This window comes from Zea mays, chromosome 7 (genome assembly GCF_902167145.1).
Source record: "Zea mays cultivar B73 chromosome 7, Zm-B73-REFERENCE-NAM-5.0, whole genome shotgun sequence".
NCBI lineage: Eukaryota > Viridiplantae > Streptophyta > Magnoliopsida > Poales > Poaceae > Zea > Zea mays.
The window spans coordinates 19,269,957-19,285,710 of NC_050102.1; the positions used below are offsets into that span (position 1 = coordinate 19,269,957).

The 15,754-nt window shown below is 43.5% G+C and overlaps 1 protein-coding gene across 1 annotated transcript; it reads left to right on the top strand.

The window, feature by feature from the left end:
- Positions 1-506: 506 nt before the first annotated feature.
- On the top strand, positions 507-1,383 carry z1B_1 (alpha zein). The gene is given in 1 exon segment (NM_001149065.1): positions 507-1,383. A coding segment is annotated over 1 exon segment (726 nt). The 5' UTR covers positions 507-574; the 3' UTR covers positions 1,301-1,383.
- The last annotated feature ends 14,371 nt before the right edge of the window (positions 1,384-15,754 follow it).

The window sequence follows — 15,754 nt, forward strand, 5'->3', positions numbered from 1 at the left end:
GTTTTCTTGTGTTGTTATGACGAAGCCAACATCTTCGTCTTCCTCCCTGTCCTGCTCCAAAGGTATTCAGCACCGAAGCACCTGCAACATTTAAGGATATGCTAACAACTAATAGTTAAATATGTTTTTGAGGACCTTCGAAAGACGAAGGACCCCAACAAATACTACCATAAATTATTTTTTCTAGTGCAAAATAGCCCAACCAAGCAGCACCTATGTGGCTAATGTTACACATGTGTGAAGGTGAATGGATCACGCCATTCTCACCCATGTATTTGGACAATACCAAGAGGAAAAGACCACTTATTTATTGTATTGTATAGAGAGAGTCTTTCTTACATATAAGTTATAACACAACAAATTGGTCACTAAATGTCAAAGCCAACTAGATACCACATCATCTCTAGCTTATCTTACTAATATTCTTTTGGCAAAATCCAAAATCAATCTACATAAGCACAAGGTCTAACATGTGTATAAATACCTCCTAGATTAGTCGGTAATCCATCAACCATATTATTGAGACCAACAAGCAACATAGAAAGTGGAATACAGTAGCAACAATAGAGCAACAATGGCGGCCAAGATATTTTCCATCCTTATGCTCCTTGCTCTTTCTGCATGTGTTGCTAACGCGACCATTTTTCCTCAATACTCACAAGCTCCTATAGCTGCCCTTCTTCCCCCATACCTTCCATCAATGACCGCTTCAGTATGTGAAAACCCAGCCCTTCAACCCTACAGGCTCCAACAAGCAATCGCAAAAAGCAACTTACCTTTATCACCCCTGTTCTTTCAACAATCGCCAGCCCTATCTTTGGTGCAGTCATTGGTACAAACCATCAGGGCACAACAGCTGCAACAACTCGTGCTACCAGTGATCAGCCAAGTAGCTCTAGCAAACCTTTCTCCCTACTCTCAACAACAACAATTTCTTCCATTCAACCAACTGTCTACACTGAACCCTGCTGCTTATTTATAGCAACAACAACTACTACCATTCAGCCAGCTAGCTACTGCTTACTCTCAACAGCAACAATTTCTTCCATTTAACCAATTGGCCGCACTGAACCCCTCTGCTTATTTCCAGCAGCAAATACTACTACCATTTGGCCAGCTAGCTACAACAAGCCCCGCTTCCTTTTTGACACAACAACAATTGCTTCCGTTCTACCAGCAGTTTGTGGCTAACCCCGCAACTCTCTTACAACTGCAACAGTTGCTGCCCTTTGTCCAACTTGCTTTGACAAACCCAGCAGCCTTCTACCAACAACACATCATTGGCGGTGCCATCTTTTAGATTGCTTATTAGTTGTAATTCAATAATGAAGTTTTTTGGCTGATGTATGGGGCCTCCTAGAAATAAGAAGTTACATTTCCAAATTCTAATGTGCTATTGGTCTGCAAGGGTGTTCGATAATTATTTTCCCTAAGATTGGGAAGCAAGCTATAAATCATCCTTATAGTGTGATACCCGATTCATTGAGAATTATAAAACACAAACATCACGAGGATGGTATAATCTCCAAAGAGCGTACTTTTTAGGTTGGACCCTACAACCATACAAAATGTGCACCTGTTAGGCATGCCGATCAAAACGTGTGACACATACGTTTCATGAACCTATCGATATTTTATCTGTTTTTATAATATTATATTTTATTCAAATACTAATACTTATTACTCGTAAATCATAAAATCTAATTAGCTTGAAAACTAATTTTTAAAGATTCCATTGTAACTAGATTGAGCTTAATAAATTTAAATTTTATGAATGGTCGATGATAATTATACTTGCTTCCAATGTTAGTTTGCTTGTAAATATGCTAGACCAATGCCTCTTTGTTCTACATGGTAGATAAGGGCCACACTTGTACGCTGCTCAAGATAGAGACGTCAACATCAGCATAATCTAATTTCCATTGTTCGTCTAATAGCCAATGAAAATAGTCTGACCAAAACTAACAAAAATAAACTAGTGTCCATTGGCTATCGAAGGCCGATAAAAATTGACCAACTTTTGTTGTCTTATCTAAAAGCCCACATAAACTATTTTGGCTCATGAAAGTTTCTTTTTCCTGCGGTGAGCTATGTGCTATACATATGCAGGCCTTGTTTCACATAAGGAGTTAGGCCATAAAAGCAAAATTTTTACATGGATTGTTATGAAGGACCATAACAACTGTGACTACCGTCTCAATGCAAGAAACATCTAAGTAACCTTTAATTAAACTATTACCTTGAAAAAACTTAGACTTAAAGAACAAAGTTTAAGTAAGTAAAGGTTTGTGTTCATAAAAGTGTTATTCCAGATCATTCACATGCATGTTGTAATCATTTTGTACCTAAATACCTAGACAGAAGAAGAGCGGCCATCTCACGAGAGTCCCTGAATAAACTACTAGAACACCAAATAAATAGTAGTTTTTTCTAGAACCGAGAAAACTTGAATACTCATTAGCTAGGAAAAAGTGGTGAATTGCACCTTCCTTCTCTTATGCTCGATGCTCTTTCTGCAAGTGTCACTATCACAACCATTATCCCTTGAGTAGTACCATCTATCTGATTCCATCGTATGTAGCTCCTATGTAACACCCTCTCCAATCCCTAGACCGGCGGTACTTACTCCTGACACCTCTCTAGGATCATATATTGTCCCCACAGACCAACACGAGTCTTTTGTGCATACTTTGTCTTCACTCATGCGCACCCGAGAAAACTTCCCGGTCGGTCACCCATCCCAAATTTCTCCAAGCCAAGCACGCTTAACTTGGAGGTTCTTTCGAGATATGTTTTCGAAAAAGAAGATGCACCTTGTTGGTATGGATACTCTATTAATTCTATTAAGCCTTGGGCCATGAAATCACCATCCCAGGGGCCAGGATATCACAATCCACCCCTCTTAGAAGACCGACATCCTCGTCGGTCAACCCCAATCTAGGAACCTTCTCTCTTAGCCACGTCTGTGTGTTTAGTGTCGTCATATGCCATGCCATGTGACCACTCTGGGCCCACATGCGCCATGTGCCATATACCCGAACCCCCTAACCCACACATGCCCGTGAAACCGTGAGGGTCAGCTCTGATACCACTTGTAACACCCCGTCCAATCCCTGGACCGGCGGTACTTACTCTTGGCAGCTCTCTAGGATCATATATTGTCCCCACAAACCAACACGAGTCTTTTGTGCACACTTTGTCCTCACTCATGCGCATCCAATAAAACTTCTCGGTCGGTCACCCATCCCAAATTGCTCCAAGCCAAGCACGCTTAACCTGGAGGTTTTTTCGAGATAGGCTTCCAAAAAAGAAGATGCACCTTGTTGGTATGGATACTCTATTAATTCTATTAAGCCTTGGGCTAGGAAATCACCATCCAGGGGCCAGGATATCATATCCTAGTAGTTACACCTATGGGAATTAAAAACTCGATCCTGCAATTCAACATATGTTCAAGCAAACATGTTTGTTCCTTGTACATGTGCAGAAGACAATCATCATAGTCTTCAAATGACGACCCATTATTACTGATGTCCATTTTGTCAGCATATATGATCTCCAACTACGATTGAGGAGACGTCATCTTAGGTTGATTGTGTGCACTGCACTTCCTGGTGCAATTATGGGTATATCCCATGTTTTTTGCTCCTTGTTAGTATATATGATCACTAGCTATCCGAGGTTGCCAGCCTATTTGTATAGCACTGGTCATATGGCTAGTATCGCATTTATTCTTTGCAAAATGGTTACACTTTCATGGTAACATGAGTGGTTGAAAAACAGTAAATGTGTATCACACCTGCGCCCCCCACCGCCGCCAAGGTGAGGCGTGACGTGGCATGGTGCCACCATCATAGTCATGGTCGTATTGTAGGGTAGCATTTTTTGGTTGGGTACATAAACTGCGGATCAGTTTCTAAATGTAACACTAGGAGTTTCAGAACTTAACTTTAGAAGTCATATGTTTGATGACAAAGAGTTACCTGACCTCTGATTTCTCGTGCCATTTGAGCACTCCCATACTCTGGTGTCTCCCTGACTATTCAGCTTTCCTGACTTACCTATCGAAATCTCATCCTAAAATTTGCTCTTGGTTTGCTTCTCTATCACTGCTCAGCTGTCACATGAGCACTACATTCCAATACTTATGTGCACGAGTTCTAGGAGACCAGGCCTCCGAAATTAAAGTCGTTCAAGTGTTTATATACTCAGGTGAAGGACGACAATCACATTTTGGGGGAATATTAGCGATATGACTGCTTACTTCCTCCACTTCTTTTTGGTGTTTTTATGGTGATTGATACAACACAGCAAAAACAACGCACTGCATCGACCTGTATGATTATATCAGCTGACAATTTCTTTGTTAGGTATGTATATTATGAGGGGCTTAAAACTATGTTACTGTTTATTTTGTTCAAATTCATTATATTCAAATCACATGTGCACCTTTCTAATGACAACAATTATTTAGTATCAATTTTCAAGATTAAAATGCAATTAAATCTGCCTAAGTTTCTAACAATGGGGATCGTGTGACTCTTTCAACTGATTATTGCACAACTTAACTAAACTGAAATTAACATTGGTGAATAATGTTGGTCACTCATTTTTAATTGTTGTATACAATCAAAAACAAGGCAACACAAAATTAAAAAAGATATTATCCTTCGTACTTGAAGTGTTCATCCTTCGGGACATCCAACTCAGGTACGAAGGTTATTATACAATCTACAGGATTGTCAGAAGATGAAGATAAAGATTACACAAGGTTATGGTTTTAATGAAGCTAAATAATATTACTCATCTCAAACAACTCGGGATCTCTTTCTCTGTATAAAACAAATTTACAATAGTACTGAAAGGGAATTAGGCTTACACCTAGTTCCTAAATAATTTTGGTGGTTGAATTGCCCAACACAAATAATTGGACTAACTTGTTTGCTCTAGTGCATAAGTTATACAGGTGTAAAAGGTTCACTCTTAGTCAATAAAATGTTCAAGTATTGGGATCAACAAAGGAGCAAAGGGTCAACCGAAGGCACCTCTGGTTGGGGCACCGGACTGTCCGGTGTACACCGGTCAGTGTCCGGTGCACCAGAGGACTCCAACTCGAACTCGTCGCCTTCGGGAATTTTCAGAGGCACTCCGCTATAATTCATCGGACTGTCCGGTGTACACCGGACAGTGTTCGGTGCTCCAAGGAAGAGCGGCCTCAGGAACTCGCCAGCTTCGGGAAATCGCAGCGGCTGCTCCGCTATAATTCACAGGACATGTCCGGTGTACACCGGACTGTCCGGTGCAACTGCGGAGCAACGACTACTTCGCGCCAACGGTCACCTGCAGGCGCATTCAATGTGCGCCAGAAGCGCGCAGAAGGCAGGCACGCCCATGCTGGCGCACCAGACACTCTATAGTACATGTCCGGTGCGCCACCGTACATCCAGGCGGGCCCAGAAGACAGAGCTCCAACGGTCGAATCCCAACGGCGTTGGTGACGTGGCTGGCGCACCGGACATGTCCGGTGTGCACCGGACTGTCCGGTGCACCATACGACAGACAGCCTCCACCAACGGTCATGTTTGGTGGTTGGACCTATAAATACCCCAACCACCCCACCATTCATTGCATCCAAGTTTTCCAGCTTCCAACCACTATACAAGAGCTAGCATTCATTGCAAAGCACACCAAAGAGATCAAATCCTCTCCCAACTCCACACAAAGCTTTAGTGACTAGAGAGAGTGATTTGTAGTGTTCATTTGAGCTCTTGCGCTTGGATCACTTCTTTTCTTTCGCATTCTTTCTTGAGATCATACTCACTTGTAATTGAGGCAAGAGACACCAATTGTGTGGTGATCCTTGCGGGAAGCTTGATTCCCAAGTGATTTGAGAAAAGAAGCTCACTTGGTCCGAGGGACCGTTTGAGAGAGGGAAAGGGTTGAAAGAGACCCGGTCTTTGTGACCACCTCAACGGGGAGTAGGTTTGCGAGAACCGAACCTCGGTAAAACAAATCCTTGTGTCACATCCCTTATTTGCTCGAGATTTGTTTTGCACCCTCTCTTGCGGACTCATTTTTATTTCTAACGCTAACCCGACTTGTAGTTGTGTTTATATTTGTAAATTTTAGTTTCGCCCTATTCACCCCCCCTCTAGGCGACTATCAATTGGTATCGGAGCCCAGTGCTTCATTAGAGCCTAACCGCTCGAAGTGATGTCGGGAGATCACGCCAAGAAGGAGATGGAGACCGGCGAAAAGCCCACTACAAGCCACGGGAGCACTTCATCGGAAGAGTCCTGCATCAAGAGGAAGGAGAAGAAGAAGGACTCCTCCAAAGGAAAGGAGAAGAAGAAGGACTCCTCCAAAGGGAAGGAGAAGAAATATTCTTCACACCACAAAGAGAAGAAGGAGAAATCCTCTTCCCACAAGCCGCATCGGAGTGAGGACAAGAAAAAGAGGATGAGAACGGTGGTCTACTACGAGACCGATTCTTCATCGGCATCCACCTCCGGATCCGACACGGCGTCCGTCACTTCTAAGCGCCAAGAGCGCAAGAAGTATAGTAAGATCCCCCTATGCTACCCTCGCATTTCTAAACATACACCTTTACTTTCCGTCCCATTAGGCAAACCACCAACATTTGATGGTGAAGATTATGCTAGGTGGAGTGATTTAATGCGATTTCATCTAACCTCACTCCACAAAAGTATATGGGATGTTGTTGAGTTTGGTGCACAGGTACCATCCATAGGGGATGAAAACTATGATGAGGATGAAGTAGCCCAAATCGAGCACTTCAACTCCCAAGCCACAACCATACTCCTCGCCTCTCTAAGTAGAGAGGAATATAACAAGGTGCAAGGGTTGATGAATGCGAAGGAGATTTGGGATCTACTCAAGACCGCGCACGAGGGTGATGAACTCACCAAGATCACCAAGCGGGAAACGATCGAGGGGAGCTCGGTCGCTTTCGTCTTCGCCAAGGGGAGGAGCCACAAGATATGTACAACCGGCTCAAAACCTTGGTGAACCAAGTGCGCAACCTCGGGAGCAAGAAATGGGATGACCACGAGGTGGTTAAGGTTATTCTTAGATCACTCATCTTCCTTAACCCCACTCAAGTTCAATTAATTCGTGGTAATCCTAGATATACACTAATGACCCCCGAGGAAGTTATCGGGAATTTTGTGAGCTTTGAATGTATGATCAAGGGCTCAAAGAAAATCAACGAGCTTGATGATCCCTCCACGTCCGAAGCACAACCGGTGGCTTTCAAGGCGACGGAGGAGAAGAAGGAGGAGTCTACACCAAGTAGACAACCAATCGACGCCTCCAAACTCGACAATGAGGAAATGGCGCTCGTCATCAAGAGCTTCCGCCAAATCCTCAAACAAAGGAGGGGGAAAGACTACAAGCCCCGCTCCAAGAAGGTTTGCTACAAATGTGGTAAGCCCGGTCATTTTATTGTCAAATGTCCTATATCCAGTGGCAGTGACCGGGGCGACGACAAGAAGGGGAGAAGAAAGGAGAAGAAGAAATACTACAAGAAGAGGGGCGGCGATGCCCATGTTTGTCGGGAGTGGGACTCCGACGAAAGCTCTAGCGACTCCTCCGACGACGAGGACGCCGCCAACATCGCCATCACCAAGGGACTCCTCTTCCCCAACGTCGGCCACAAGTGCCTCATGGCAAAGGACGGCAAAAAGAAGAAGGTTAAATCAAAATCCTCCACTAAATATGAATCTTCTAGTGATGATAATGCTAGTGATGAGGAAGATAATTTGCGTACTCTTTTTGCCAACCTTAACATGGAACAAAAGGAAAAATTAAATGAATTAATTAGTGCCATCCATGAGAAGGATGATCTCTTGGACTCCCAAGAGGACTTCCTAATCAAGGAAAATAAAAAACATGTTAAGGTTAAGAATGCTTATGCACTAGAGGTAGAAAAATGTGAGAAATTAACTAGTGAGCTAAGCACATGCCATGACACTATTGCCAACCTTAGAAATGAAAATGCTAATTTGTTAGCTAAGGTTGATTCTCATATTTGTAATGTTTCAACTTCCAATTCTAGAGATGATAATGTTGATTTACTTGCTAGGATTGAAGATTTGAACATTTCACTTGCTAGCCTTAGAAATGAAAATGAAAAATTGCTTGCTAAGGCTAAAAGTTTTGATGTTTGCAATGCTACTATTTCCGATCTTAGAAGTAAAAATGAAATATTGCATGCTAAGGTTGTAGAACTAAAATCTTGCAAACCCTCTACATCTACCGTTGAGCACACTTCTATTTGTACTAGATGTAGAGATATTAATGTTGATGCTATACATGATCACATGACTTTAATTAAACAACAAAATGATCATATAACTAAATTAGATGCTAAAATTGCCGAGCATAACTTAGAAAATGAAAAATTTAAATTTGCTAGAAGTATGCTCTATAGTGGGAGACGCCCTGGCATCAAGGATGGCATTGGCTTCCAAAGGGGAGACAATGTCAAACTTAATGCCCCTCCTAAAAGATTGTCTAACTTTGTTAAGGTCAAGGCTCCCATGCCTCAGGATAACGAGGGTTACATTTTATACCCTGCTGGTTATCCTGGGGACAAAATTAGGAGAATTCATTCTAGGAAGTCTCACTCTGGCCCTAACCATTCTTTTATGTATAAGGGTGAGACATCTAGCTCTAGGCAACCAACCCGTGCTAAGTTGCCTAAGAAGAAAACTCCTAGTGCATCAAATGAACATAGCCTTTCATTTAAAACTTTTGATGCATCTTATGTGTTGACTAACAAATCCGGCAAGGTTGTTGCCAAGTATGTTGGGGGCAAACACAAGAGCTCCAAAACTTGTGTTTGGGTTCCCAAAGTTCTTGTTTCTAATGCCAAAGGACCCAAAACCGTTTGGGTACCTAAAGTCAAGAACTAAAATTGTTTTGTAGGTTTATGCATCCAGGGGCTCAAGTTGGATACTCGACAACGGGTGCACAAACCATATGACAGGGGAGAAGAAGATGTTCTCCTCCTACGAGAAAAACAAGGATCCCCAACGAGCTATCACATTTGGGGATGGAAATCAAGGTTTGGTCAAAGGCTTGGGTAAAATAGCTATATCCCCTGACCATTCCATTTCCAATGTTTTTCTTGTTGATTCATTAGATTACAATTTGCTTTCTGTATCTCAATTATGCAAAATGGGCTACAACTGTCTCTTTACTGATGTAGGTGTCACTGTCTTTAGAAGAAGTGATGATTCAATAGCATTTAAGGGTGTGTTAGAGGGTCAGCTATACTTAGTAGATTTTGATAAAGCTGAACTCGACACATGCTTAATTGCTAAGACTAACATGGGTTGGCTCTGGCACCGCCGACTAGCCCATGTTGGGATGAAGAATCTTCATAAGCTTCTAAAGGGAGAACACATTTTAGGACTAACAAATGTTCATTTTGAGAAAGACAGGGTTTGTAGCGCATGCCAAGCAGGAAAGCAAGTTGGTGCTCATCATCAACACAAGAACATCATGACGACCGACAGGCCGCTTGAGCTACTCCACATGGATCTATTCGGCCCGATAGCTTACATAAGCATCGGCGGGAGTAAGTATTGTCTTGTAATTGTGGATGATTATTCTCGCTTCACTTGGGTGTTCTTTTTGCAGGAAAAATCTCAAACCCAAGAAACCTTAAAGGGATTCTTGAGATGAGCTCAAAACGAGTTCGGCTTAAGGATCAAGAAAATTAGAAGCGACAACGGGACGGAGTTCAAGAACTCTCAAATCGAAGGCTTCCTTGAGGAGGAGGGCATCAAGCATGAGTTCTCTTCTCCCTACACGCCACAACAAAATGGTGTAGTGGAGAGGAAGAATAGAACTCTATTGGACATGGCAAGAACCATGCTTGATGAGTACAAGACTTCGGATCGGTTTTGGGCCGAGGCGGTCAACACCGCCTGCTACGCCATCAACCGGTTATATCTACACCGAATCCTCAAGAAGACGTCTTATGAACTCCTAACCGGTAAAAAGCCCAATATTTCATATTTTAGAGTCTTTGGTAGCAAATGTTTTATTCTTGTTAAAAGAGGTAGGAAATCTAAATTTGCTCCTAAGACTGTAGAAGGCTTTTTACTAGGATATGATTCAAACACAAGGGCATATAGAGTCTTTAACAAGTCCACTGGACAAGTTGAAGTTTCTTGTGACGTTGTGTTTGATGAGACTAACGGCTCTCAAGTAGAGCAAGTTGATCTTGATGAGATAGGTGATGAAGAGGCTCCGTGCATTGCACTAAGGAACATGTCCATTGGGGATGTGTGTCCTAAGGAATCCAAAGAGCCTCCAAATACACAAGATCAACCATCCTCCTCCACGCAAGCATCTCCACCGACTCAAAATGAGGATGAAGCTCAAGTTGATGAAGTAGAAGATCAAGCAAATGAGCCACCTCAAGATGATGGCAATAATCAAGGGGGAGATACAAATGATCAAGACAAGGAGGATGAAGAGCAAAGGCCGCCACACCCAAGAGTCCACCAAGCAATCCAACGAGATCACCCCGTCGACACCATCCTCGGCGACATTCATAAGGGGGTAACCACTAGATCTCGTATTGCACATTTTTGTGAGCATTACTCCTTTGTTTCCTCTATTGAGCCCCACAGGGTAGAGGAAGCACTCCAAGATTCGGATTGGGTAGTGGCGATGCAAGAGGAGCTCAACAACTTCACTAGGAATGAGGTATGGCATTTAGTTCCACGTCCTAATCAAAATGTTGTAGGAACCAAATGGGTCTTCCGCAACAAGCAACATGAGCATGGTGTGGTGACAAGGAACAAAGCTCGACTTGTGGCCAAAGGATACTCCCAAGTCGAAGGTTTGGATTTCGGTGAAACCTATGCACCCGTAGCTAGGCTTGAGTCAATTCGCATATTATTGGCCTATGCTACTTACCATGGCTTTAAGCTTTATCAAATGGACGTGAAAAGTGCCTTCCTCAATGGACCAATCAAGGAAGAGGTCTATGTTGAGCAACCTCCCAGCTTTGAAGACAGTGAGTATCCTAATCATGTCTATAAGCTCTCTAAGGCGCTTTATGGGCTCAAGCAAGCCCCAAGAGCATGGTATGAATGCCTTAGAGATTTTCTTATTGCAAATGGATTCAAAGTTGGAAAGGCCCATCCTACTTTATTCACTAAAACTCTTGAAAATGACTTGTTTGTATGCCAAATTTATGTTGATGATATTATATTTGGGTCTACATGTGAAGAGTTTAGTGGGATCATGACACAAAAGTTTGAGATGTCTATGATGGGGGAGTTGAAGTATTTCTTAGGATTTCAAGTGAAGCAACTCCAAGAAGGCACCTTCCTAAGCCAAACAAAGTACACTCAAGACATTCTAAACAAGTTTGGGATGAAGGATGCCAAGCCCATCAAGACACCCATGGGAACCAATGGGCATCTTGACCTCGACACGGGAGGTAAGTCCGTGGATCAAAAGGTATATCGGTCGATGATAGGTTCTTTACTCTATTTATGTGCATCTCAACCGGATATTATGCTTTCCGTATGCATGTGTGCAAGATTCCAAGCAGACCCTAAGGAAGCTCACCTTACGGCCGTAAAACGAATCTTGAGATATTTGGCTTACACTCCTAAGTTTGGGCTTTGGTATCCTAAGGGATCCACATTTGATTTGATTGGTTATTCGGATGCCGATTGGGCGGGGTGCAAAATCAATAGGAAGAGCACATCGGGGACTTGCCAGTTCTTGGGAAGATCCTTGGTGTCTTGGGCTTCAAAGAAGCAAAATTCGGTCGCTCTTTCCAACGCCGAAGCAGAGTACATTGTCGCAGGCCATTGTTGCGCGCAATTGCTTTGGATGAGGCAAACCCTGCGGGACTACGGTTACAAATTAACCAAAGTGCCTTTGCTATGTGATAATGAGAGTGCAATCAAGATGGCGGATAATCCCGTTGAGCATAGCCGCACTAAACACATAGCCATTCGGTATCATTTTCTTAGGGATCACCAACAAAAGGGAGATATCGAGATTTCATACATCAATACTAAAGATCAATTAGCCGATATCTTTACCAAGCCTCTTGATGAACAAACTTTTAACAAACTTAGGCATGAGCTCAATATTCTTGATTCGCGCAATTTCTTTTGCTAAATTGCACACATACCTCATTTGAATTCCTTTGATCATGTCTCTTTCATATGCTATGACTAATGTGTTTTTCAAGTCTATTTCAAACCAAGTCATAGGTGTATTGAAAGGAAATTGGGGTCTTCGGCGAAGACAAAGGCTTCCACTCCGTAACTCATCCTTCGCCGTTACTCCATGCATCTCTCCATTCTTTGGGGAGAAAGCGTGAGCACCAAGCAAAAAGACTTCGTCTTTGGTATAATCTTAACTCACTTATTTATGACTAAAGGGGAAGAAAGTACTTCAAGGGCTCTAATGATTCCGTTTTTGGCGATTCATGCCAAAGGGGGAGAAAGTATGAGCCCAAAGCAAAAGGACCGCACCACCAGTATGAGCCCAAAGCAAAAGGACCGCACCACCACCTAATTTTAAAATTGGAGATTTTCAATTAGTAAATTTCAAATTGGTATCTTATTATGTTCAAAAGGGGGAGAAAGTAGCATTTCAAAAAATGATATATCAAAACCCTCTTGAACATTAAGAGGAGGATCTCATTTAGGGGGAGTTTTGTTTAGTCAAAGGAAAAGCATTTGAAACAGGGGGAGAAAATTTCAAATCTTGAAAATGCTTCATAAAATCGTATTCATTTACCTCTGACTATTTGCAAAAGAACTTTTGAAAAGGATTTACAAAAGAGTTTGCAAAAACAAAACATGTGGTGCAAGCGTGGTCCAAAATGTTCAAAACAAAGGAACAATCCATGCATATCTTGTAAGTATTTATATTGGCTCAATTCCAAGCAACCTTTGCACTTACATTATGCAAACTAGTTCAATCATGCACTTCTATATTTGCTTTGTTTTGTGTTGGCATCAATCACCAAAAAGGGGGAGATTGAAAGGGAATTAGGCTTACACCTAGTTCCTAAATAATTTTGGTGGTTGAATTGCCCAACACAAATAATTGGACTAACTAGTTTGCTCTAGTGCATAAGTTATACAGGTGTAAAAGGTTCACTCTTAGTCAATAAAATGTTCAAGTATTGGGATCAACAAAGGAGCAAAGGGTCAACCGAAGGCACCTCTGGTCTGGGGCACCGGACTGTCCGGTGTACACCGGACAGTGTCCGGTGCGCCACCGGACAGTGTCCGGTGCACCAGAGGACTTGAAAGGGAAATGTGCCCTTGGGCCATTTCTAAGTATTTTGGTGATTGAGTGCCAACTCAAGTGCTTAAAATGTGAATTTATGCAATGGATGAACAAAGTGCAAATCAAGAGCAAAGGTATGTTTCTAAGTCTTAGTACATTGGTTTTGTGTACTAATATACTTGTCTAAGTGTTAGAAACAGGAAGAGGAAGAGAAGAAGAAAGTTGGCTGTGTACAGCCAAGGGACTGCTTCGGTCTGGGGCACCGGACTGTCCGGTGGTGCACCGGACAGTGTCCGGTGCGCCAGGCTCCCTCGGCCGAAGAGCCCGCTCTCGGGAATTTGCTGACGGCGTACGGCTAAAATTCACCGGACTGTCTGGTGTGCACCGGACTGTCCGGTGAGCCAACGGTCGGCCGAGCCAACGGTCGGCCGCGGAATCTGCGCGCGACACGTGGTCTGGCCAACGGTCGGAAGGAAGCACCGGACTGTCCGGTGTGCACCGGACTGTCCGGTGCGCCAGATCTGCAACGGTCGGCAACGGTCGGTTTCGCTGTTTATGGAAATAAATCGGGCACCGGACAGTGTCCGGTGTGCACCGGACTGTCCGGTGCGCCCGACGACAGAAGGCAAGGATAGCCTTCCAGATGTGTTCTCAACGACTCCTAGCTGCCTTGGGGCTATAAAAGGGACCCCTAGGTGCATGGAGAAGAACACCAAGCATTCCTACAACACTCCTAAGCACCAAGACATCGATCTCGCGCATTTGTTTCATTGTGATAGCATATAGAGCTCTTGTGGAGTTGTGAACTCTTTGAGTTGTGTTGCGAGCTCTTGTTGCGACTTGTGTGCGTGCTGTTGCTCTGATCTTTTGAAGTCTTGTGTGTGTTGCTCATCCCCTTCCTTACTCCGTGATTCTTTGTGAACATCAAAAGTGTAAGGGCGAGAGGCTCCAAGTTGTGGAGATTCCTCGCAAACGGGATTGAGAAAAGAAAAGCAAGAACACCGTGGTATTCAAGTTGATCATTGGATCACTTGAGAGGAGTTGAGTGCAACTCTCGTCCGTTGGGACGCCACAACGTGGAGTAGGCAAGTTTTTGTACTTGGCCGAACCACGGGATAACCACCGTGTCATCTCTGTGATTGATTTCTTGTGGTTATTGTGTTTTGACTCCTCTCTAGCCACTTGGCCATACTTGTGCTAACCCTTAACAAGTTTCTGTGGCTTAAGCTTTGAAGTTTTACAGGATCACCTATTCACCCCCCCCCTCTAGGTGCACTCAATTGGTATCAGAGCCGTTCTCTTCAAGAAAGGGACTAGCCGCCCGAAGAGATGGATCCTAAGGGGAAGGGAATCGTGATCAACGATAAGGAGAAGGAGTCCTTCGTCAATGAGCTCAAAGATGACAAGCCTACCGACTCCGGCTCGGGTCATAGACGAAAGGAAGGGAAGAAGAAGAAGACGAGGCGCATCAAGGAGATCGTCTACTACGACGACAGTGATGAGTCTACTTCTTCCCAAAAGGACGACGACCACAACGACTACGAGCAAAGGAAACCGGTTAATTCTAACTTTTCCTTTGACTACTCTCGTATTCCGCAAAGCTCAAATTCACATTTGCTTTCCATTCCACTCGGCAAGCCCCCATACTTTGATGGGGAGGACTACGGATTTTGGAGCCACAAAATGCGTAGTCACCTATTTTCTCTCCATCCTAGTATATGGGAGATTGTAGATAGTGGAATGCACTTTAATAGTTCAGATAGTCCTATATTCATTAATGAGCAAATCCATAAGAATGCACAAGCTACTACTGTTCTTCTAGCTTCATTGTGCAGGGATGAATATAACAAAGTGAGTGGCTTGGATAACGCCAAGCAAATCTGGGATACCCTCAAGATCTCTCATGAGGGAAATGACGCTACCTTGCTCACCAAAATGGAGTTGGTGGAGGGCGAGCTTGGACGGTTCGCGATGATAAGGGGCGAGGAGCCAACTCAAACATACAACCGGCTCAAGACCCTTATCAACAAAATAAGGAGCTACGGAAGCACGCGATGGACGGACCACGACGTCGTCCGACTAATGCTAAGGTCCTTTACCGTTCTTGATCCTCATTTGGTGAATAATATTCGTGAGAATCCCAGGTACACCAAAATGTCGCCCGAAGAAGTCTTAGGAAAATTCGTCAGCGGGCGAATGATGATCAAGGAGGCAAGATACGTGGACGACGCCTTGAATGGACCGATCAACGAACCACAACCTTTTGCTCTCAAAGCATCAAGAAGTAAGGAGGCGCTACCTAGCAAGGTGGCACAAATTGAGGCGGTCGGACTTAATGATGAAGAGATGGCTCTCATCATCAAACGCTTCAAGACGGTACTAAAGGGTCACAAGGGGCAGCCAAGCAAGACCAAGACGAAGGGAAAGCGCTCATGCTTCAAGTGCGGTA